Source organism: Octopus bimaculoides, chromosome 3 (assembly GCF_046866305.1).
Source record: "Octopus bimaculoides isolate indiv1 chromosome 3, ASM4686630v1, whole genome shotgun sequence".
Lineage (NCBI taxonomy): Eukaryota > Metazoa > Mollusca > Cephalopoda > Octopoda > Octopodidae > Octopus > Octopus bimaculoides.
Genome location: NC_142930.1, coordinates 32027204 through 32049669, shown reverse-complemented (window position 1 = coordinate 32049669; position 22466 = coordinate 32027204). Strand labels below are relative to the sequence as shown.

The 22466-nt window shown below is 38.4% G+C and overlaps 1 protein-coding gene across 2 annotated transcripts in view; it reads left to right on the top strand.

Moving 5' to 3' along the window:
* Nucleotides 1-22466, top strand: part of LOC106872359 (muscle calcium channel subunit alpha-1-like) — a 437934-nt gene that overhangs the window by 10795 nt on the left and 404673 nt on the right. The window contains exon 1 of one of the 2 annotated variants that reach the window (XM_089348769.1): nucleotides 19537-19740. The exons of the other annotated variant lie outside the window; for it this stretch is intronic. Within the exon in view, the coding sequence (XP_089204895.1) occupies nucleotides 19656-19740 (85 nt within the window). The 5' untranslated portion in view covers nucleotides 19537-19655. Of the gene's footprint in view, nucleotides 1-19536; nucleotides 19741-22466 lie in introns of those variants that run through there. 2 annotated transcript variants of the gene reach the window in all.

Sequence of the window (22466 nt, the reverse complement as noted above, 5' to 3'; positions counted from 1 at the left end):
AAATGATTATATAAAATATCTCTGTGCCTAGATGCAATTGACTGAAAGAAGCTGTGAAACCACACACTCAGGCACTCAAAGACATAAAAGAATCAAGCTAAAAAATAAAAAAAACTGATATGAATATATCTGTATGTGTATGATTGAAAGAATTTTTGAAACATACACACTCACACTTGAGTGCACAAATACATACTGAAGCAGACAAGGAAAACTAAGAGACCATTTATATGGGTTCATTTTTGTTTTTATTATTGAAAATTTTGATAAAAATTTCACTAGTTTTTCTGATGGGTTTTTAATAATATCCATTGTGTATTTATCATTTTTTTTTTGTACTTAAAAACAGGTCAGCAAAACCTCTGTTTTCGTTTCTTCCAGCAATGTTTTTGTTCTAATTTGTTTTATTTTTGGTCATATTAGTTTTTTATTTTATTGATTTGAGTGACAAATTCAATGAGGAAATGCCTTTTGGTATTTAGTTAAGTTCCTCTATTGGTATTTTCTTATATCCCTCTACTCTCTGAATTCAAATCCCCAGTGAATTCTGCATCAATTCAATCAATTGCATCTCTCCCTCAAGTTTCTGGCCATTCATTTTATTTAATTTTCTTGAAACAAAGTAATATTTTCTATATTATAACTTAACGTATGTGAATTTATTTTAGATTTGGATTCTTCACACACATGCACAAGCACACACACACACATACTTTCTCTTTATTTTACTGCAATGGTTCTTTTTTGACATTGGCTCATTTTCTTCCTGAGGATAATAGATCTTCTTCTTACTATTATTATTATTATTGCAGTGGGCTGGCAGAATTGTTAACATGTCAGGCAAAATACTTAGTAGTATTTCACCCATCTTTACCTTGAGTTCAAATTCCGTTGATGTTGACTTTGACTTTCATCTTTTTTGGGTTGATAAAATAAGTACCAGTTGAGCACTGGGGTCGATGTAATCAACTTATACCCTTACTCCAATGTTGCTGACCTTTTGCCAAAATTTGAAATCATTATTATTATTAGTATTTAGGTGGCAAGCTGATAGAATCATTAGTGCATCAGGAAAAAGTTTTAGAAGTATTTCTTCTAGCTCTTTGCATACTGAGTCCAAATGCTTTTGAGGTCATCTTTGCTGTTCATTCTTTCAGACTTGATAAAATAAGTACTGTTGAGCACTGAGTGGGGTTGATGTAATCAACTTACCCCCTCCCCCAAAACTGCTGATCTTGAACCAAAATTTGAAACCATTATTATTATTATTATTAAGTTGTCTTTATTCTTCTGGGGTTAATAAAATTACATTACTAATTAAGTACTGGCACCAATATCAATTTAATCACATGTACCCATCCTACATTAGTGATTCCACCCCTGATTGAAATTAAGACATCACAGATAAAATGACATGCAATATTAGGTTATGTCCCTTCATATTGTATGCCTTTCAATTGTTGGTTAATAAGTACTCATCACGTACAAAAGGTGATTTAATTAACTGATTATGCCTTCCTAAAATGTGCACAAGGAAAGTGGATAATTGAAAAAGTAGAGCATCAGAAAAAAATGTGTTGGTTCATTAGATCCCTTAATTGTCTGAATTCCAATACTGTCATCTATCCAGGGGTGATAAAATAACTAGTGGTAAAGTACTGGAATTGTTTCAATCGACTACAGCCACCACCAAAAATTGTGGCCAAATATCAATAAAAGAAATTATTATTATACACTCTACATCCATTAACCTATTGACTTACTGAGGTTTGAAATCTTAATGCTTGTTGTTTCTTTATTCATCAATAGTGATACCTATTGGGGAAAAGAGAAAGATTTTCTTTTTTTTTTTTTCTTAATTTTATATTTTGTTATGAATTAGTAGTATCATCAAATCTTTGAAATGGCCTTAAGCTGTTTCACAATATAAATGGCTTATTTCCAGAAGCTTCACAACTATTACTGTCTTTCTGTTACTTCAAAGAAAGCCTGCTTTTTGTTTTAGTCTCTCTTTCTGTTGCATAGGTGAATTAGATTATTCAATCTGCGTATCATATTTGTCCTTATTAAAAGAAGATATTTAGTTTTGAAATTGTACATAGTGTGTGTGTGTAGACTATTCATACATCATTCTGCAAACCTTGCTTTTATCTTTTATGGCATAATATTTACAATCTCTCTCTTTCCTATATATGTATGTATTTATGTGCAAATATGGTTGAAAAGCTTGCTTCTCAACCATGTGTTCTTGGATTTAGTCCTACTGTGTAGCACCTTTTGCAAGTTTCTTCTACTATAGCCCCAGACCTATCAAAGCCTTGTGAGTAGATTTGGTTGACGGAAACTGAAAAGAAACCCATTGTACATGTATGTATATGTGTCAATATGTATGTATGTGTGTATTCTTGTCTAGGTATCACATGATGGTTGTAAATGACCATCACTGTTATACAAGTGAGGTTGTTTATTTCCAGTCTTCTGTAAAAATAATGTCTAGTTATAGTATAATATTATCTTGCTTGGAAACAGGTGAGGGTTGGCTAGAGAAAGGGTATCCAGCTATAGAAAAGTCTGCCTCAACAAATTCTGTTTGACCCATGTGGAGGTTAAATGCTGATAATGATAATAATGTATAAAATGAAGTGAGGGTACATATGAATTGTGCATGTTGGTTGTGGTCCTCCTGTCATTTGGGCAAATGACAACCATATCTGTTGAATCTTGATAAAATAGGATGCATATAACAAGTAAAGAAAGTCTAGAAAACTAATATCTGAATGCAAGTAAAAGGAAAATTTGCCACCAACAAACATGTATATGGTTGTGTATGCACACACATGGATATGCACATGTATTAGGTATAATGTGCAGTGTATATTAGAAAATATATAGTAAATTTAATGTAGTAAGCCTACAATTTATAACACCCATGTTGTGAAAAGTAAATAACTATAAATCATGTTATTTTCTTCTCTCATACAGAAAATAAGGAGATTATTCTTACATGTTTCATAACTGTTGGTCACTTGTCAGAGATTAGAGGATAAGCACCCTCACCTTTCAATATGAAACTAGAATGACAGTAATTGCTATTTATATCAGATACAAACTAAAATCTTGCTGAAATGGCTCGACTAATTGGTAACATGATTAAGCACTGAAATATTTCATGCACATCAAGTAGCTTGGTTCAACTAACTGTTAATTACTTCAGTAAAATCATTGCATTTAGAAATGGTATGAATTCTGATTTAATTAGAGGTTGCAGAAGGGAAGGTCTCTTTCAGTCACATATTTACATATCAACACATTATGATAATTATAATGATAACATACTGGTAGTGGTACCTACCATTTCTTGGATACTAAATATGTAGAAAAAGTTGTTTTTTTTTTCTCTGCTAAACTAGCATCACTTAACTTAGAGCAAGTTTTGTGTAGTTATTTATTTTTTTTATGAACTAGTTCATATGTCTTCATCATTTTAATTTTAAAAACTTCTGTAAGAGGATATTCAGGCTCTTATCATGTGAGAAGCTTTTGAAACTAAATTTGTGAATTTTAATTTTTTAACTTTATATTTTTCTCCTTTTTAATTTTATATGGAACATGTAAAACGAAAGGAAATAGTTTATCTACTGTTTTGCATTCTTTCTGTTTTATATTATTTTCTCCACTCCTCACAATTATATACTCTTTTGCTGTTTCATTCAGAAGGCATCGGTCAATCTGGGACTGTGGTGGAAAATACTTGCCCAAAGTGCTATGTGGTTTCAAATGAATTTCATAACCATACAGCCATACCTGCATAAATATACAGAGTGTTTGTGTGCATGCATGCATGTGTGTGTGTGTGTGTGTGTGTATGTGTTAGTTATTGACCATTGATTAGTGACTTTAGAGTAAGAACTTGGTGAACTTAGCAATATAAGATGCTGTGGATTTGAAAAAGGAGCATATAGAAATTGAAAGAGTCAGCAAACAGCAGTAGGTTCAGAGAAGTATTCATAACTGAAATATATGGTAAGATAGAGAACAGGCTAGAAAATTATAATACAGAGGACAACTAGGAGTTCCTATGAGATAACATACTGAGAATAACAGACCAGATTTGGGCTAGTGCAAAGTCCTAGCAAAAAAAAAAAAAAAACGAAAGTAAAAACAAGTGACAGTGTTGGAATAAATCTGTAGATACACATATTTACTATCAACCATCCCACTATTATTTACCATTGACCACAGTGACCCCCTATTTACCTTGAACCCCTCAACTCTTATTCCTATCCATAAATGACCCCCTCCCTTCCAACACTCCTGCAAACTTCACCCACCCTTCCTGAATATTCTGTTACCAGGCTCTCACACCTTTTTGGATGTGTTTCCTTGAGGGTATGCTGTGGCTTCTTTCACCATCATATTTATTGCTATTTCACACACCTGTCCACCCGTAATAATGTGGAGTAGTACTAAATCTTCTACTCAACCGACCCTCACCATCCTCAATCACTCTGACACACATGCATACTCATTCTTTCTCTCTCTCATTAATCCTTATACTACTGTCTCTTTCTCTTCTACTTCTCTACACTACCTCTAATAATCTCTCCACAAATTCCATCATACTTGAACTTCTCTCAACATCTTGCCTAACATTACCACCTCTCTAAAAAAAACCCACGTAAAGCCCTTACATTCTTCCTCTCAGTTGTGGAGATCTTGTGAGTAATAAGTCAATTCACTAGTGCAAGTGTCACAATAAAATGCACTTCACTTTAAAATGGTTGCCAATCGAGTAGAGATAATGCAGAGTTGGGAGAATTTGAGGGAGCATGACAGCCTGTCTGGTGCCATGAAAAAATGCACTCAGTACTCTCTGTGAAGTGATTTGTGTTAGGAGGGGCATACATCTATAGAAACCTTGCCTAAACTAAAGTGTCAGTATTAGACATGATCCTCTAACCTGTCTAGATGGGTGGTTACTCCAATAAGAACTGACTCGGATACATACATGCATACATACAAGTGTATGTATGTATGTACAGATATAGTGAGCGAAAAGAACGAAAACCTTCCTATCGTTTGATTAAGGTATGCCTTAAATATTTGGGTATGGTAGTCGGAAGAGAACCAATTCCAGCTCCATATGATTCGTTTAACAAATCTAATTCAGTCTGCAACCACATTTTCATACCAATAATGACTATTTGTCACAGCAAAATTTACTGCTCGTTATGTGTCTAATGTTCTGCAGAAGCTACCTTACACGCAACTGGTATCTGAATATGTTCATTTACAACTGCTGCTGTGTATCATTTTCTAAACATGCATTGAATCCATTTTTGTTACCTTCAATATTTTTCAGATGACTTTTCTTTTAGTCTTTCTCATATACAAGCATATTGTAGAGCTCATGTATTCTATTAAGATAAATAAAAACTGAAAATTTAATTCTGATACAATATACTGAGAGTAACTAAAAAAAATATATTACACCAACGTACTCTCTTTTCTTGTCAGGCAGTTTCATATTATACTAATACATACATATTACATGTCAATCGAGCTAACAGTGGGTATTTGATGTACGATCACATTTGCATAAATCTTGTGTACATGTGGGAGATGAAAAATAGACGGAGAGAAAGAGAGAGAGAGAGAGAGAGCTACAGCTACTGCAGTAGTTTTCTTTCGTTTAATTACCCATTTCTCTTTCCAGATCATTAAATCATTGCTTCCGTAATTTTCTCGCATTCGGCTTATTTTTACTGTTTTTCTACACACACACATATGTACATGTTATGTTTATGTGTCCATCTTACAATTTTTTATAGACCGGTCAGTATTGAAAATCTGTAGTTTGCTTATCGTGTAGAATCAATCATTAGTTTCACTGTCCTTATTTTTCATTCGATTATTCAGGTTTCCTGGTGATATCAAGAGCAAATATACACCCTTTCATCAAATATTTATTTTTCTCCTACTCCCTATATTCATGCAGGCCCACGTTTCATGTCAACATGGCCCCTTCATTTCACATCGATTTCTTATGGTTATCGAAATATAGCCACTTAATTTGCTTACAAGACAACATTTGCTAGTTTTTAATATTATTATTATCATTAATACTGCTTTACCTAGCAGAGACTGCATGCGCGCACACACACACACACATGTACTCTCCTACAAGCATCTCTCAAGGAAAAAATCGTTTTGATATCTAGGACAAATCAAATAGGATGTGGTTTAGTGATCTTACACGGTTGAACGGTGTTAGTACAATACCTATGATTGTAAAGGTAAATGATGTATGATGTTCACGCTTTTCTCAATGAAATGGCCTAAATTAAGAACGGAATATTTTCTCTGACTTACAAAAAGATTAAAGGTATATCTATATATATACATATAACGCTGTGAACATCAGTTATAAATTGCTTGGTGGCATCACAATCATTAACCCTTACACACACATTTATACACTAATGTGCATTGTGTGTGTGTTTGTGTGCATGTACAGTATATTTTTTTAGGGAAGAAATTGTTTGAAAGTCTAATATGAAGAATCTTATAAATAAATTAACACAGACCTGATGGAAGAGGTTAGTGTATTTGAAAACTGTGTGTGTGTTTGGTGGAACAAACATGATAAATAGAACTCAATACATAAGTATATATTTTAATAATTGTTTATTCAAAAGAAAGTTACAAATGTAACTCAAGGCCCCGAGAGTTCTGTACATGGTTTCACTCATTTTGTAATTTTCCACCGATTAACAATAGATATATGATTTTTCTTTTGAGATTTATTTAAGTTCTTAACAGAGGTCAAGCTAATCGCTAACAAAGCGACAAGATGTTAAGAATTCCTGCTGTTTGTAAATATGTGGTTGAGTTGGTGTATCGGTTGAATTGTCGATGCACACTACCAAGTGTGTGCATATATTCATTTAAAGTATCTCAGGTGAAGAATCCTTGGAATGTCTTACATATTTTCACTGTGCCACTGATAGATTGCATTTGTAGAATGTGCGTCAGTTTGTTTCGTTCATTCTTCGAAACAGTATTTCTAGATCTTTGTGTAAATCTGATACGTAGCTTAATGCACCTGTAGGAAATTGGTTATATAGCTCAGCGGGCTGCGTGTTTGAATCACGTCGGAGGGTCACCAGTTATAGGAAAGTGGGTTATACATCATTAGATGTACACCTGCTTTCCTATATTAAATTAGAATGAACGGAACGCAGAACTCCAAACTATCAACTCAACAATATTTATATATGGTGGAAAATATACAGCTTTACTCTTGGTTGTTGAGACGTCTTCTGTGTGTGAGAACATGGTTGCTGAGACATCGGTATGTTGATGTGAGCTGTCTGGCGTGAGTTCGAAAGATGGAGAGAAGACAACTAGACACGTCCATGCTCAATCGCCGGCCAGCAAGAAAGCGGGAAAGCTTGGATGTTGAATTCCACGCATGCGCACAGCGTTACTACACACCTATGATGATAGGTAAAATAAAAATTTATTGTTCAGGTACAAGAGCTGTAAGTTCCACATTAGTTTACTATGAATGTTCTCTTTTTCCTGGACTTTTGATGGTTCGTTCACATACACCGGGCAGCTGACCTGTACAACACTGCATGTCTCTTGTTCCCTACCCTACAAAACAATATCAGGTCTGTTGTGTTTTCACCGGATTTTATTGGAGTATTCCACCAGTATTCCTTGTTTTTAAAAGTGTGAATACATTATGATTTTGACCTACGTTTGATGTATTTCCCAGGGCAATCCTTCCTGCGCATCGTAAACAGATTTTACAATTATATCATGTTTCAGTGGTAGATAATATCTCGTACACATTTTGGGGCAGCTTCTACTGATGTGGGTGATATCTTGCACACTAATATAGCAAAACCGACATTTTCTATCACAATATGGAAGTTTGGTGGAATCTTTGTCTCTCTTGTCTATCTTATACTTTTTAGTTATTTCCTGTTCCTGGATAGCAAAGGCATATCCTTCTACGTGGGATGTAATGTATCTATTACAGGTCCAGGGGTGGGTTCTTTTCCTGCCGAAGCTGCTATGAATGTGTGTGTGTGTGTGTAGGAAGAGATGGAGGTAGGCAAGCAGGTAGTAGGTAGGTAGGTAGATAGGTAGACAGGCATGCTTGTGTGTGTTTAACTTAGAACATTTTATAAGACCAATATAACATTTTCACATTCACCTATGAAATCTCTTACATTTTTGTGATTCTGTTGCTTGGATCGAAATGCCAACACATGATCTTATATACTCTGAAAATATGAATACGTGACTTCTAATAATACAATGATACCCAATGAATCTACCAGTAGATTCTATCCTTTTCTTGTGCTCCAACATGACCACAGATCCTGCTTTTATTTTAAAAAAAACATGTAATTTTCCTTTTTTCTTTATAACGCACCTCATACGTCTGAATTCTTATTTCAAATATTCTTTTCTAGTCTAGGCATAAGGCCCAAAATTTTGGTGTGAGGGGGCCAATTGATTAGATCGACCTCAGTACGCAACTAGTACTTAATATATCGACCCCGAAAGGATGAAAGGTCAAGTCAATCTCAGCAGAATTTGAACTCAGAACATAAAGACAAACGAAATACCGATAGGCATTTCGCCACCTGCTCTTATTTCAAATATTAAACTAAGAATGTGGTGCGATTTTTGTGTGTGCGTCTGTGTAGTATTTACGAAAAATAATATATACTTATTGGCGATACCCAAGCATGGTCTCAGCTACCAAGCTGAAATTAGTAAAAGATTGGCACCTTGGGCAAGTGTCCTCTACTATAGCCGACCTTGTGAATTTATTTGGTAGACGAAAACAGAAAGAAGCCCGTTGTATTTGTGTATGTGTTTGTGTGTGTATCTGTCCTCCTCTACCACTTGATAACCGATGTTAGTGTGTTTATGTTCCCGTAACTTAGCGATTCGGCAAAAGAGACCGATAGAATAGATACTGGGGTCGATTCGTTCGACTAAATTCTGCAAGGCAGTGCCCAGCATGGCCGTAGTATAATGACTGAAACAAATTAAAATAATGGCCATATCGTAAATAGCATTGATCGCCACTTGACATTTCAAGTGATCACCATTTGATTAATTATCAAATCTTTTGTCATCATCTATAAATTTGGGTTCGTGTAAACATATCCTTAATTAAAAAAAAAAAGAAACGAATGTTAGGTCATAAAATATTTTGAAAAATAACAAAGCAAAAAAAATAAAATAATGAATAAACTAATCCATTATTTTCTTGAGAAGTTTCATGGGCACATTTGTTTCATTTGTCACTATTAGGCTTATTGCAAGATACACTTGTCGAAGCTCAGATGATTTGCTTGCAGGTGTGTTGGAATATCTTTTTAGCATCAGAGTCGAATTACTAGTGCATAAAACATGTGCGGTGGACTTGTACTGAGAAAAATAATTGATTTTACAAATTTATAGGTATGGAACTTATGTTAATTTATTGTTAAAACCGTTCTGTTTAAATAGGCTTTTCAGAAGTTCGTGAGCGGGCGAAGATCCTCATAAAATTCCAAACTAGAACGCTCTGTTTATATGCTATCAAATTAAGAAACGATATGATCTACGACAACACATTCTTGCTATGCCAAAATAATGTATCGGGCATCAAATCACGCCAAAATTCGGTTTTTTCAAATCCACTCTTGTGCATGTTCCAAAAAGAAACTGTATGCCGTCAATTGACTCTAGTTTTGCTGTTAGTCTTCTCGGAATCAGCTCTTTTGACTTAAGGGGCTGCGAATAGGTATTGTGGTATTCACGTTTTTTTTATTTATTTATTATTATTATTTTTAATGTGGGTATTAAGCAGAACAAGTGAAACAGCCACAGACGTGATTCACAGCTAAGCTATGACTTGTTTTGCTACGATGCTTACACCTATGCTATCCATCTTCAAGTCTATAATGATAATTGCTTGATTTTTGGTGAGATTGGATGTAAGGTGGCGTGCTGTGTCATTATAAGTTGTTGAGGAATATATTTTTGCGAAGACAAAAAAAAAAAACGATCAAGTAGTTTTCGCGAAGGTAAAGAATACGCACACTCGGTGTTTAGGGCGAGGATTACAGTTGCGTCGAAAACGGGTGGTGTGCGTATTTTTTTTTACCTCTGCTGTAGTTTTCGCATTGTTATATCATGATTAGTGCTCATGAAAGCTAGTTTTGAATATTATATATTTTCTCTTTATTCAATATTGTGATGACTTCCACAGCTCTCCTTACATATTTTACGAGGAGAGAACATCAAAACTCAACGTTTAACACGGATGTTCATCATTTACATAATTTTATTCACTTCTTTCTTTTACCGTTCTTACCCAGTATTAGTTCTAATTCGTTTGTGCATTTCAGCTTATTGTATGAACGTCGCAACTGTTTATAAATCTTGAGTATCAATGCTTGTAAAAAAAAAAATTTTAATTAAAAAAAATCGAAGATAGATAAACCCTGGATTTGGTGCTTTAATGTTCTGGGTACTAATTCAATTGAAGTCAACTTTACCTTTCCCCTTTCAGATTCGATAAAATAAGTACCAGTAAGACACGGATATCGACTTAAACTGTCATTGAGAAGGAAAATAATTGTACTTCGTCAATACACTTGTTATAGATCTACGCTAAATATTTGTTACATAATTGTTCGGAAAAGATATGTCACTCCTTTCTTTTATTCTCTTATCGACATCATGAGAAAAGTAGAGTCATGGAAATCTGACAGAAAACATCACAAGAACGCTGGATAGAATGTATTGCAACATGTGTTCTGGCTTTGTACGCTGAGATCAAACCTCATCCAGCTTAAATTTGACATTCATTCTTTCAGGGTTGATAATTATAATATTCAATCCAAACAAGAAAAAACACGAAAAAACAACAGCACGAGGACGTGGAATAAGTACAGTGTTATTCGACGCTCAGGAAAGGAGAGAAAAGAAAGAGGATTTCATGTTTCGAGCGGAGCTCTTCATCAGAAATATGGAGAAAGAAAATCGCCAACGATATACACGCAATCACATATTGAAATTTTCCTCTTCTCTCTCATTCTTTCTTTATCGAGTTGGTTTAGAAAACATGGTTTTAACACATTGTATCATTCTCATTCAACCCGAGAATTGCGCGGATACAGTCTCTGTAGAATACTCAGTCACTTAGACGTTAATTTCACGAGTAGGAATTCAGTTGATCGAACAATTGAATGCTTATCTTTGAGACAGATGGAGAACCTTCTTATTTAAGAATCCCATTTATTGTTTGACGATTTTAATACATCAAAATAGAGAAATAGTATGGCAAGTCTGTTAATTAGCATCCAGCGAAAATTAAGGAAGTTTACCTATTTACCGTTGCTATTTAATTTGTTTAATTTAAACTGTATTGGATCTCGAAAATATTCAGAGGATTGGATTAGCCCTTATCCAATCCTACATAAAAGGAGAAGGCAATATTAATTAGTGTTAGAAGGCGGCGAGCTGGCAAAATCGTTTTCACGCCGGGAAAAATGATGAGCACCATTTCGTTCGTCTTAAAGTTTTGAGTTCAAATTTCGACGAGGTCAACTTTGCCTTTCATCCTTTCGGTGTCGATAAATTAAGTACCAGTCGACTTACTCCTTCCCCCAAAATTACTGGCCTTTTGCCAAAATTTGAAGCCAATATCAGCACAAGGGCCGAGATTTGTGGGGAGTGTTACTCCAATACTTAATTGCACTTTATTTTAACGACACCGCCCTACCTCCCCCAAGACGAAAGGAAAAGCCGTCCTCGGTGGGAATTGAGGCAAGACTTCCTCCCCCCCCCAAAAAAACAAAACAAAACACCCTTTAAAAAATTTTTTTTTTTTTTTTCCGACACAAAACCCCCTTTTCGGCTACGTGGAATACGAATCTGCACAAAAAATGGAATAATAGGCATTTTTAAATTTAAAAAGATCAGTAAAGACCAATCATGTGGAGGTTACCTGGTTGGTTTGTGTTGGATTTTATTTTTGTTCGAGTGCTTCTGTTAAAAAGTATATACCATCAAGATGTCTTCGTATTTAAAAGAAATCATTATTATTGAAACAAAAAACAATAACAATATTAATAAAGCATTTAATGATTTCGAAAGACTTCCTTTTGTACCCCACCATAAAACCTTTTTTTTAAATATTAGACATGGTGGAAAATTGATTTCCTACCATGTCTTATAAGGATCTATTTTAAAACGGGGGCCACATTTTTCATTAATGTTTTGCGTAGTGTTTTTGGTACGGAAAGACTTTCAAACTTCGTATACTTATCTATTTTGTGTTATAGAACAGAAAAATATTTTTGTATTCGAATTTATTTCATGTAAAAAATTGTCTTCTTTCGATAATTTCCATACCTTCGTTTTATTTGCTTTTTTCATTTTAAAATTGCTTTAACCCTAACCCTAGGGTTAGGGTTAATTGTTTCAGAATCGTTTGTTTATGTTGTCGGCACTTAATGTATATCGGCTGAATGGACGTCAGTGATTGGTTGAAATTACAGAAATACGACAACTTTAACATGGAATAACTTATGGATTTCTTTTTTTTTTAAGAAGACTAAGAGAAAAAGATGTTTTATATGACACATTCTACCAGTGTTCCAAGTTTCAAAGTGTTTCGTTAATGAAAAATGTGGCCCCCGTTTTAAAAAAGATCCATTCCCAGAGTTACACCAGATATTAAAAACCAGAGTGGTTGGTTGCAACAGTGCTGGCTGCAACCAAGGAGAAGCCGGAATTGGGACCAGTGGCGAAAACAAAAGTGTGCAAATGGTGGCGATTTGGACTCGAAATGTGGCTTTTTGCCACATTCGAAGACATAGAAAGAATTCCCTACCAGATAGAAGTGGAGGACGAGAAAACGTTAAATGTCGTAAAATTTTTATTATGATCACTATGGATCTAATTTACATAGATGATACAAAGACAAATACAAACAGATGTACAAAATGTATGAGTTCTTTTTAAAAAATTTTTACGATGTTTTTATAAAATTTAAAAAACGATGACTTTGAATATTCAGACATACATATGCATGCATACCCACACACATCTATATAAATATATATATATATATACACATATATACATACATACATACATACATACATACACACACATACCCATACATACACCTACACACATGTATGTCTATAAAAAGAAGGGGAGATTGGGTTTTTCAACCCGGCAGCCTATAAGGCCCAGCAGTTTGCCTTTTATTTTCTCAATGATTAGTTTGGGTGACTTACACCCACCTTTTTCACTACTTCCTTCCATCTTCGTTCATATACTTTCTCTGACAGGGTTCTCTTTTCCAGCCCTATCTTGCTCTTCAGGTGATATCTGAAGTAGAACAGCAATCCAGGGCCGGATATGTAGGACCCTGTCACGATGCCTTCCATTCTCGTCCTCCATATACACTCTTTCAATACTGCTACCGTACAGAGAAAACAAGCCTCACCTTCCTTTGATAGTCCAGTTGGCGGTATCATCTTTATCATAGACTCAGCCGACAGCTGTACTCGTCCCAGATGCGACAACACGTGTTCCACGTAAATCATCAAGCCGGAGAGCTTCCGACAATGTACGAGAGCGTGCTGGACAGTTTCACTGTCCTGCTCGCATCTTGGACATGTCGGTGGCACTGCTAAACCGTGCCTGGATAACTTTTCGCGAACAGGTAGAGCATTCCTGTAACTCTGCCAAGTCAGAGATTTTTGGAAATTATCCAAGTACTCTGGCTTGAAGGTCTTACGAAACAAGTTGGCGAGTTGGTTCTCGTCGAACCCCAGAGCCCCTCCTAAGACGTCATCGTTTCCCTCCTCCACTAGCCGTCTGTAGAATACCGAGGTGGTATTCCCGCAGCCAGCCTTGCCCGTCTTGTGGATAGACCAGAGTGCCTGACGGCACTCCTTCTGCCATAAAGTCAGATTACATCTTCTAATGAGACCGGGTTTAAATCGTTCCAGCGAGGCCGGTCGCGGCAAGAACTCCTCCGCCAACGGACTCCACACCTTATCACCCTCCAGGTGGCACCAGAGATGTCTCAGCCTCAACGCATGTCTGCGCATCATTAGCCAGGGCATCCCCAAACCACCCTTTAGCGGTTCCTGGCAGCATACGGAGCGCCTCACAAGTGGCTTTCCCCCCCTCCACAAAAAGCGGAAGAGGAGTCGTACCAGCTTGTTTAGCCAAAAATCGGGGCAAGGCACAACGGACAGGCGGTAGGTGATTACAGATGCTATAAACATCTGCACCACCTCCGCTCTACCCTTCAAGGACAGAGACCGCCCGGACCACTTCCGGATTATGGCCTCCACCTTGTTTACTACCTCGCTCCAATTCTTCTCCGTCTGTGAGTCTGAACCGAACCAGACTCCAAGCAACTTAACAGGACCATCTGTCCAGTGCCCAACGACACTGGACGATAACGGCCTGTTCCTCCAGGTGTCGAGGCGCAGACCGATGGACTTGTCCTTGTTAACTTTTGCTCCTGGCACCGCTTCGTATCTTCGGAGAGCATCTTCTACTCGAGGTAGTTGTGCTTCCTCAGACACGATGAGAGTGACGTCGTCCGCATACGCAGGAGTAAACTTACCGCATCCGATCTCATTAGGGTTGCCACCCAACTTCTCCAGCCTCCGCAGCAATGGCTCCAGGGCCAAAACATACAGGACCGGAGACAAGGGGCACCCTTGACGAACAGACCGCTTGATCGAAAACGGCTCCGTTAGGTAACCGTTTATCTGGACGGTGGACTTAATGCCGCTGTACATAGCGGAGATCCACCCGCGAAAGCCCGGGCCTATCCCAGCCGCTTCGAGGACGGCCTCCAGGTACCGATGGTCGACCCTATCGAATGCTTTACTTTGGTCTAAGTGGACCACTGCCCCTCCTTTGCCGGCTAATTTCCCAACCCTGTCTAAGGTGTAGCGGAGAAGGTGAAGATTGTCCTGGATCGACCTGCCTGGGATTGCACAGGTCTGTGCCTTCCCGACAAGCTTCTCCACGACCGCCGTCAACCTTTTAGCTAACACCTTGGCCAAAATCTTTAGCTCTACGTTCAGTAGAGTTATGGGCCTATAGTTACTTGCTTGGGTCCTTCTGTATCAGCGTCACAACTCCCCGGCTTACAGAACTGGGAATTCTCCCATTCTGCTGCCAGTTTGCATAGACGCCTGCCAGAATCTCCCCAAACAAGTCCGGCATTGCTCGGTAAAACTCGTAGGGCAGACCATCCAGTCCCGGAGACTTTTCCCCAGCGCACTCGGCCAGCACCTCTCTTACCTCCGCGGGAGTGATCAGGCCTACACAACATCCAGCCTCGCGCGCCGAGAGTCGAGGCCCGCCAGCTAGGAAGTCCCTTAAGGGCTCCCCACGCCCAAGCGGACCGCTCTCCCCGAACACCCGAGCAAAATGCTGGTGAAGGGCCTTTTGCATCTCCTCCTGTCCATAGATCCTGCGTCCCTGCCCGTCAGTTAAAGACCCAATGCAGGACTTCTTGCCCTTCTGACTCTCCACATGGCGAGCCCATCTGGCTGCGTTGATACCTTCTCGTTTCCCAGCGCGTAACTTAGCTCTGACTCGGCATCCTTCGTGTTTGGCATTGAGGTGACGATACAAGACCGTTCTCGCCGCCGTCACTCTGGATGCGGTGCCAGATTCCATTGCTTCATCTAGACTCCTGACTAAGTCACCCTCTATTCTAGTCCTATCTAAACTTAGCTGATTGCTAAATCTAATGGACTCAAGTCGTATGGCTCTCTTGAGGGCGTGCCACCATCTATTATTAATGATGGTGCCACATAATGCCCTCTGCACTAACTCCTTAATCCGGGTACGAAAAGCTACACAAGTCAAAATAGACTTGTTCATTTTCCAAGACCCGGGTCCCTGTCTATGACACTTATCTATATGCACCTCACACGTCACAAGTTTGTGATCCGAGTAAGGCACAATGCAAAAATGTGGACAGCTAAAACTATTCTTATCTCTTTCCTTAACAAATATTCTATCTATATACGATCTGCGTGAGCCGTCGTTATTACTCCAAGTCCACTGTGGAACGCTCGGCTCATCCAGTCGGTAACGGTCTCTAGTAGACCTTTGAGGCAAGAATTTCCTTTCCTATCAGCGGAGCCTACACTATCAACTCGCGCATCGAGAATAGTGTTGAAGTCCCCTAACAATACTATGGTTTTAGACGTCAATAGAAAGTACTCCAGGTTCCGAAAAAAATCCGACTGCCTGTGTCCGTTAGGAGCGTAGACAGCCACCAACCTGAAGGACTGCTTACTTTCGTGTGTCACATCTAGGACGACCAGCCTACCTTCTGGGTCCAGAAAGACAGTACGTATCTGCAAATCCAAGTTTTTCTTGATGAGGACTGCCACGCCTGCACCTCCCCTCCGGCTCGGAGAAATAAATTTCTCGTAACCATTGAGGAGGGGCGAGAACGCTTCAGGTCCCTTCATCTTGGACTCGGTTATTACAGCCACATCTATTCTATGTGAAATGAGGTCGTGCAGAAAACAAGCCTGTTTCCATTTCGACCCCATTCCACGCACATTTAAACTACCCAACTTAATCATTGAAAAAATAAAGGTAGAAAATGAGGACTTACGGTTGTGAGAGGGAGCATGGCACTTTTTGTCTGCCAACCTCCCCTCCTCCTTCCGTTTCTGCATTGCTCTTTCTCGGGGTTGCCACCGGGCTCTGGTTTGGGGTGGCTGCCGGGCTGACAATCAATCTGCCCTCTTTTACGTCGTTGGAGACGTCAATTATTAGTTTGTTTCTAACGTGCTCCTGAAACAGTCTTTCTGCAAAGTCTTCTGAGACCTTTGCATATCTGTATTGAGCGTCCTCTGTGCCGCTCTTGAAATATCTTACCCTTGGGTGAGCTTTGATATATTTCACAACTTTTTCATTTTTTGTGTTTATCGCCACTATGTTTTCGTTTTTTTTTAAACCTTTCAATGCAGGTTGAGGGGTGGGGGGCATGAACCTCTGTCCTATCAGCGTTGTGCCAGCGGGGTAAGGGTGGGAAGTTGTTTTTTTTTCCTCTGTCTGTGCAGAGGTTTTTTTGTTTTGTTTGGGGAGGGGACTCTGGCGCGTGTTGTTTCTTCCTTTTGTTGCTCGCAGTTGGGACTCCATCTTTTCCGTTTCGTTCTCCACTACGGCAACTATTTTTTCTCTCTCTTGTTCTTTTTCTTGCTGTTTTTTTCCTTCTACCGTGTTTCCACTCTCCACTTCGATGGTGACTGCTTTGCCTTTTTCTTTTTCTTCCTCGTCCGCTTTCGGAGGAGGGGCGTCACTCGTTTTAACGGTGTTTGGCTTTGTTTTTATACAGGCCGAGCGGACGTGACCCTTCTGCCCACACTTGAAACATCTGGGTCGACGTCCCTCCACCGACACGCGGATGGTATGCCCCTCCCCCACAAACACCCTATCAGGCAAATTCTCGAATGTGCTGTTCTCAGCTTGGACCAGAATTTCCAGCGTCTGACCTCTCCATCTGGTCACTTCCTTCCTCTTCATGCTTAGAATATTAATTTTCTCCTCGACGTCGAATATAACCGCTGCTGCCGCCCACATTACGTCGTATCTGAAAGATATGTCCTCAATGGTCACCCGTGCTGTTCTTTTTCCCATGTAAGTGGGCAGCAACATGATTATATCGTTTTTTAACGTCTCCGTCGAGACCTCCCTCGCCACTTCAGCCGAGTCGAAGTGCACCTCAACCGTTGCACTTCGTACTCCGCGGTTGACGTGGCGGACCTTTGGCCATATTGGCGCCAGACACCTCTCGACCAGTTCGTTACGAACCTCCGTGATTTTTTTTTCTTTTATATTGTATACCTTGTATACTACTATCTTTTCCTTTCGGGCATTGACAGTCTCGGGTTGTGGAATCAATTTGGTTTCACCATCCACCTTTTGTATGTACTTCCTGAACGCGTACAGACTCTCTTTTACAATTTTCAGTTCAATGGTGCTTCCACCAACAGCCTGAGAAAAACTTTGCTTTGGCATACTTTCTCCCTGAATGGGAGCGTTGCTTTCGGCTGTCGCCATTTTGTCAAAAAGACAAAAATAACAGACAAAAATTCTTGTCGCCAAGACAAATGAATGGTATTTTCCTGCCCCGTAGGGCGAAAAACTACTGTTAAACAAACAGTTACAAAAATGTCTCACAATAACAGACGTAAAAGAACTCACACAGACGTAGCAGCAAAGATATTTGAATCAAGGTATAATACTCCAAACACGAGAAAACGTTGAATGTCGTAGTCGAGGGAAGAAAACCAAATTGTTATCTATGCGGGGAGAGAGGTCATATGAAGACCAAATGCCCCCTATATGAGTTCACACAGCCACAGCAAGAGAAAGCACAAACAGGGGAGGAAAAATTGTAGACCACACTGAGGAAATAAGAGAGACAGAAGTGTGAAACAGAGAAAACAAAGAAGAACGAAAATGGAGCTACTAGCCCTAAAAAGGGAAGGAAAAATAAGTCAAACAGAAAAAAAAAGAGACAAAAAAAAGCCAGAAACTAATAATGTACAAGAAGAGGAGGAGAGAACGGAGAAAGATGTGAAATACAAGGGGCTTTTGATAAAGTACGAAAATTGCGAGCAGATGGAGAGAAAAGTCGAGAGGTTAAAAGAAATAATAAGAGTGAAAATGCCAGAGAAATGTGCTGAAAAATGCATTTTGATACGTGAGGAAAGATGCTTCGAGTGCATAAAAGAACTTGGTGAAAATTTAATAACGAAACGGATATGGTTGGTGGAGACACCACCCCCTAGAACTGATTATTTGCAGTTGTTAAAGTCGGACGTAACAATGATTAATGGAAGAAAGGTAACACGAGTGTTTGGATTTTTTGAGTTACAAAACCGTTAAAATGTTTACATGACGTTGAACGTAAAAGTGAAAAACTAGATAAATGTAACCACCCGACTTCGGGGATTGAGTGGACATTGCGCCTCATTTTTTTCATTCTTGCATATTATCATTTTATTTTAATTACCCCGATTTTATGTTTGCGTTTTGTACTGTCTTTATGTTTTGTGGTGTCTTAAAAATTCTTTGTATAGCTCTTTATGGGTAATAAAGAAATCGGTATTTCGTCTGAGTTCAAATTCCGATGAGATTGACTTTGCCTTTCATCCTTTCGGGGTCGATAAATTAAGTACCATTGCGTACTGGGGTCAATCAAATCGACTGGTCCTCTCCCCCCAAATTTCGGGCTGTAGTGAAAAACCTCTCGCTCGGGCATTCAATGATAACGAAGCTGTTAACATCTAGCCTTCGGTTGCCTTGGACCTTCTATCCATTATCCTGATTGGTTCTTATTTTGCGCGGCAATTGTCCCCGTGTTCTGCTTGCTAAGGGGGCATTACATCCAATCGTGGCTTTGGGATAAAGTCACGTGAGATAGAGTTTTTCTGGGTTTCCGGTGAGCCTTTTTTCGCCTATAAATAAGCCCGATCCAACGACAGCATTCGTCTTCGATTTCAAATCTCTCACAGGTCTGGTCGTTCACAACACACCTACAGCCAGTTTCAACGCCAATGCACTGTCTACCATTGTCGTCGCCAGCAACATCAACAAGCGCGGTTTTATCTCGACCCTGTTTGAGTGGATGTTTCCACAACGGTTGAGTTTGTCCTAAGTTCTTTTACTGGCACCACGGCTCGTATCTCACGATGAGCCTTCTATCATATATATCTTGTTTTGTGTTCGACCGTGCGACATGGTAAAAAGGAGCCTTTACCGTCTACGTCGCCATCTCCTTTGGTTCGCACGGTCGAAGTATTGCAGGGCTTTGTGCCTAGAGAAGAAACGAATATTTCCACTATTTTCTGATCATAAAACGAAAGAATTCCGTCAAATAATATTCTAAGTATCTGGCGAGAGTCATCCTGTTCTAATGCCTTATTAATTAACACACTCACCGGTTCTATTTCCATTCATTTACTTCTAAGTGTTTTCTTATCAAACAATGAAGTGCAATGATAACGCAATTGTTTGGGTGTCACGCTACTAACAACTAATTATAGAACGAAATTTATGACATAATCTAAATTTTCAGCATTATGATACAATGTTATGCTGTTCTATTACTTTATACCTATAAATGTATACATCAAAACGCAAATGACAACATTTATAAAACGTAATTATTCTATGGGTCCCGCTAGGTTATGTAGATTATACCTATGCTGAAAAATCATGTTTAGTCAACATCTTTAATAAAACAAGCAAAAATCACATTAAACCAGTTATTTATTGAAGCTTTCCAGTTTCAAGGGTTCGTTAGCCATGCATATTGTCAAATGAAATTAGAGAAAGACTTCCTTATGTACCCCCGATAAGTTTTTTTTTTTTAAATATTACACATGGTGGAAAATTGATTTCTTACCATGTCTTATAATGATGAGACAGTCATAAAAATAAAGAATTTCTTATTAAAAAGACTTCATTTCTGTATTATGTATATTCATGTCCCAATTTGCTTTAACGTTAAGACCAAAATTGCCAAACTCTACGAAATTTGCCTAACCTTGGGACATGAATATACATAATACAGAAATGTAGATTTTTTAATAGAAATTCTTAATTTTTATGACTTTCTCATCATTATTATTATAGGAGGATCTTTTTTAAAACGGGGGCCACATTTTTCATTAACGAAACACTTTGAATTTAAAATAGATCCCTGGGAATTCGTATTTTTACATTTCTTCCTCCTCTATAACAATGCTATTTTCTCACTTCTTAATATGTTGGTTGCATGCTTGGTTGCCTCTTCTATAGTGGCGAACCTCACCTCAACCGTACCGAACTTTCTTCCTATGTTGATGTACGTGGCTTCATTGACAATTTCACCCAGGCACTCCTCGATTTCTTCTTCCGTCACCATTTCAATTTTACCGGTTTCGACAGCCTGTGTTCGATACACTACTGTCCTCAGAATCTTATTTTCTTTAGTCTCTTTTGGGGGACACAATTTGTACGAGTCTCCCTCAACTTCTATCAAATTCCTGCTTCTGGTCACCTCCTCTATATCCAACTTGATTAACTTGGTTTCCTGCGGCACTGGCTTCCTCACCGCAGTGGCCTTGGCGTAGCTCGGCACTATCACGCTATTAGATGTCAGAAGTGAAAGTAGTCGCTGTCTGTCTGCCTGTCTGCCTGCATGCCTGTTGCTGCTCTGTCAGCCTGCTTGCCTGTCTGCCTGCATGCCTGCTGCTGGCCTGTCTGCCTGCTTGCCTGCTGAGCTATCTGTGTGTCCGTCTGTCTGTCTGTCTGCTGGTTTGAGTTGATACTTTGGCTTACTTACTGATATCTATCTACTATGTATCTATCTATCAATTATTAGAAAACACAAATTTAATATAAAAACATATTTCCTGAAATTGCAAATTATTTAAAATATAAAAATATAATTTTCAACAGAGAGAATTTATCAAAATAGAAAACAAATGAAGTTTGAAGTTAAGTTTAAAAATAAATGTGATACTTATGCTCCGTAGATACTTATACTCTGTAATGTTTCAAACGCATGGATATAGGTGTCGAATTTGTTCCAATAACTTCTGGAAGATCTCGTCCTTGAATTCGTAACGCCACATGAATTCTATTAGATGTGTTTGCAGCAAATTCCGGGTTGTCCCATTTTCTCTTTTGTTCTGGTTCTTGGCATGTTTCCATAGGCATTCGATGTGATTTGTTGTGGCAAATGTAACCGGATCAACAAAATTTATTGAATGGTTCACGGTTAAATGTCTATATCCTAGCGTGTTTAGTGTATTATATGAACGCCAGAGGTCAGAAATTATTGTTGTTCCTGGTAAAATCCGCTCTTGTATAATTTCTAAAAGGGTATCAGATGATCGATCTTCTACCGCAACTAAAAAACATCTTCTCGTATCTCTTTCTAACGCACCAAACACCCACTGCGTTTTAACCCGATGGCCAACATTATATTTTCTTCTAACAAACGCACTTTCATCTATCTCTACTATTCGGTTTGGTCCGCCTAACTTAATATTTTGCGCAATATAATACTCTGCACATACATCACGGCAGTAATTCCTCCAATCTGTTACAGCTACATTTGCTATACGACATTCCTGGCCTAAATTCTTAGCTAAATCTCCCTTAGCCCAATAATATAATATATCTATAATCTGCTCGCTTTTCAGTTTGCTATTATCTAGAAATGTTCCCTTTCTAATGGAAATCAGTTTTCTACAAGGCCTTCCACATGACCATATCATGCCATCGGACAAATTGTTTTTGGCCACTTCCCTCATGCTAGCTCCACAAGAGGGACATATTTTTTCAGTATTTAACAATCCGTATGTCTTGAGCCAGTG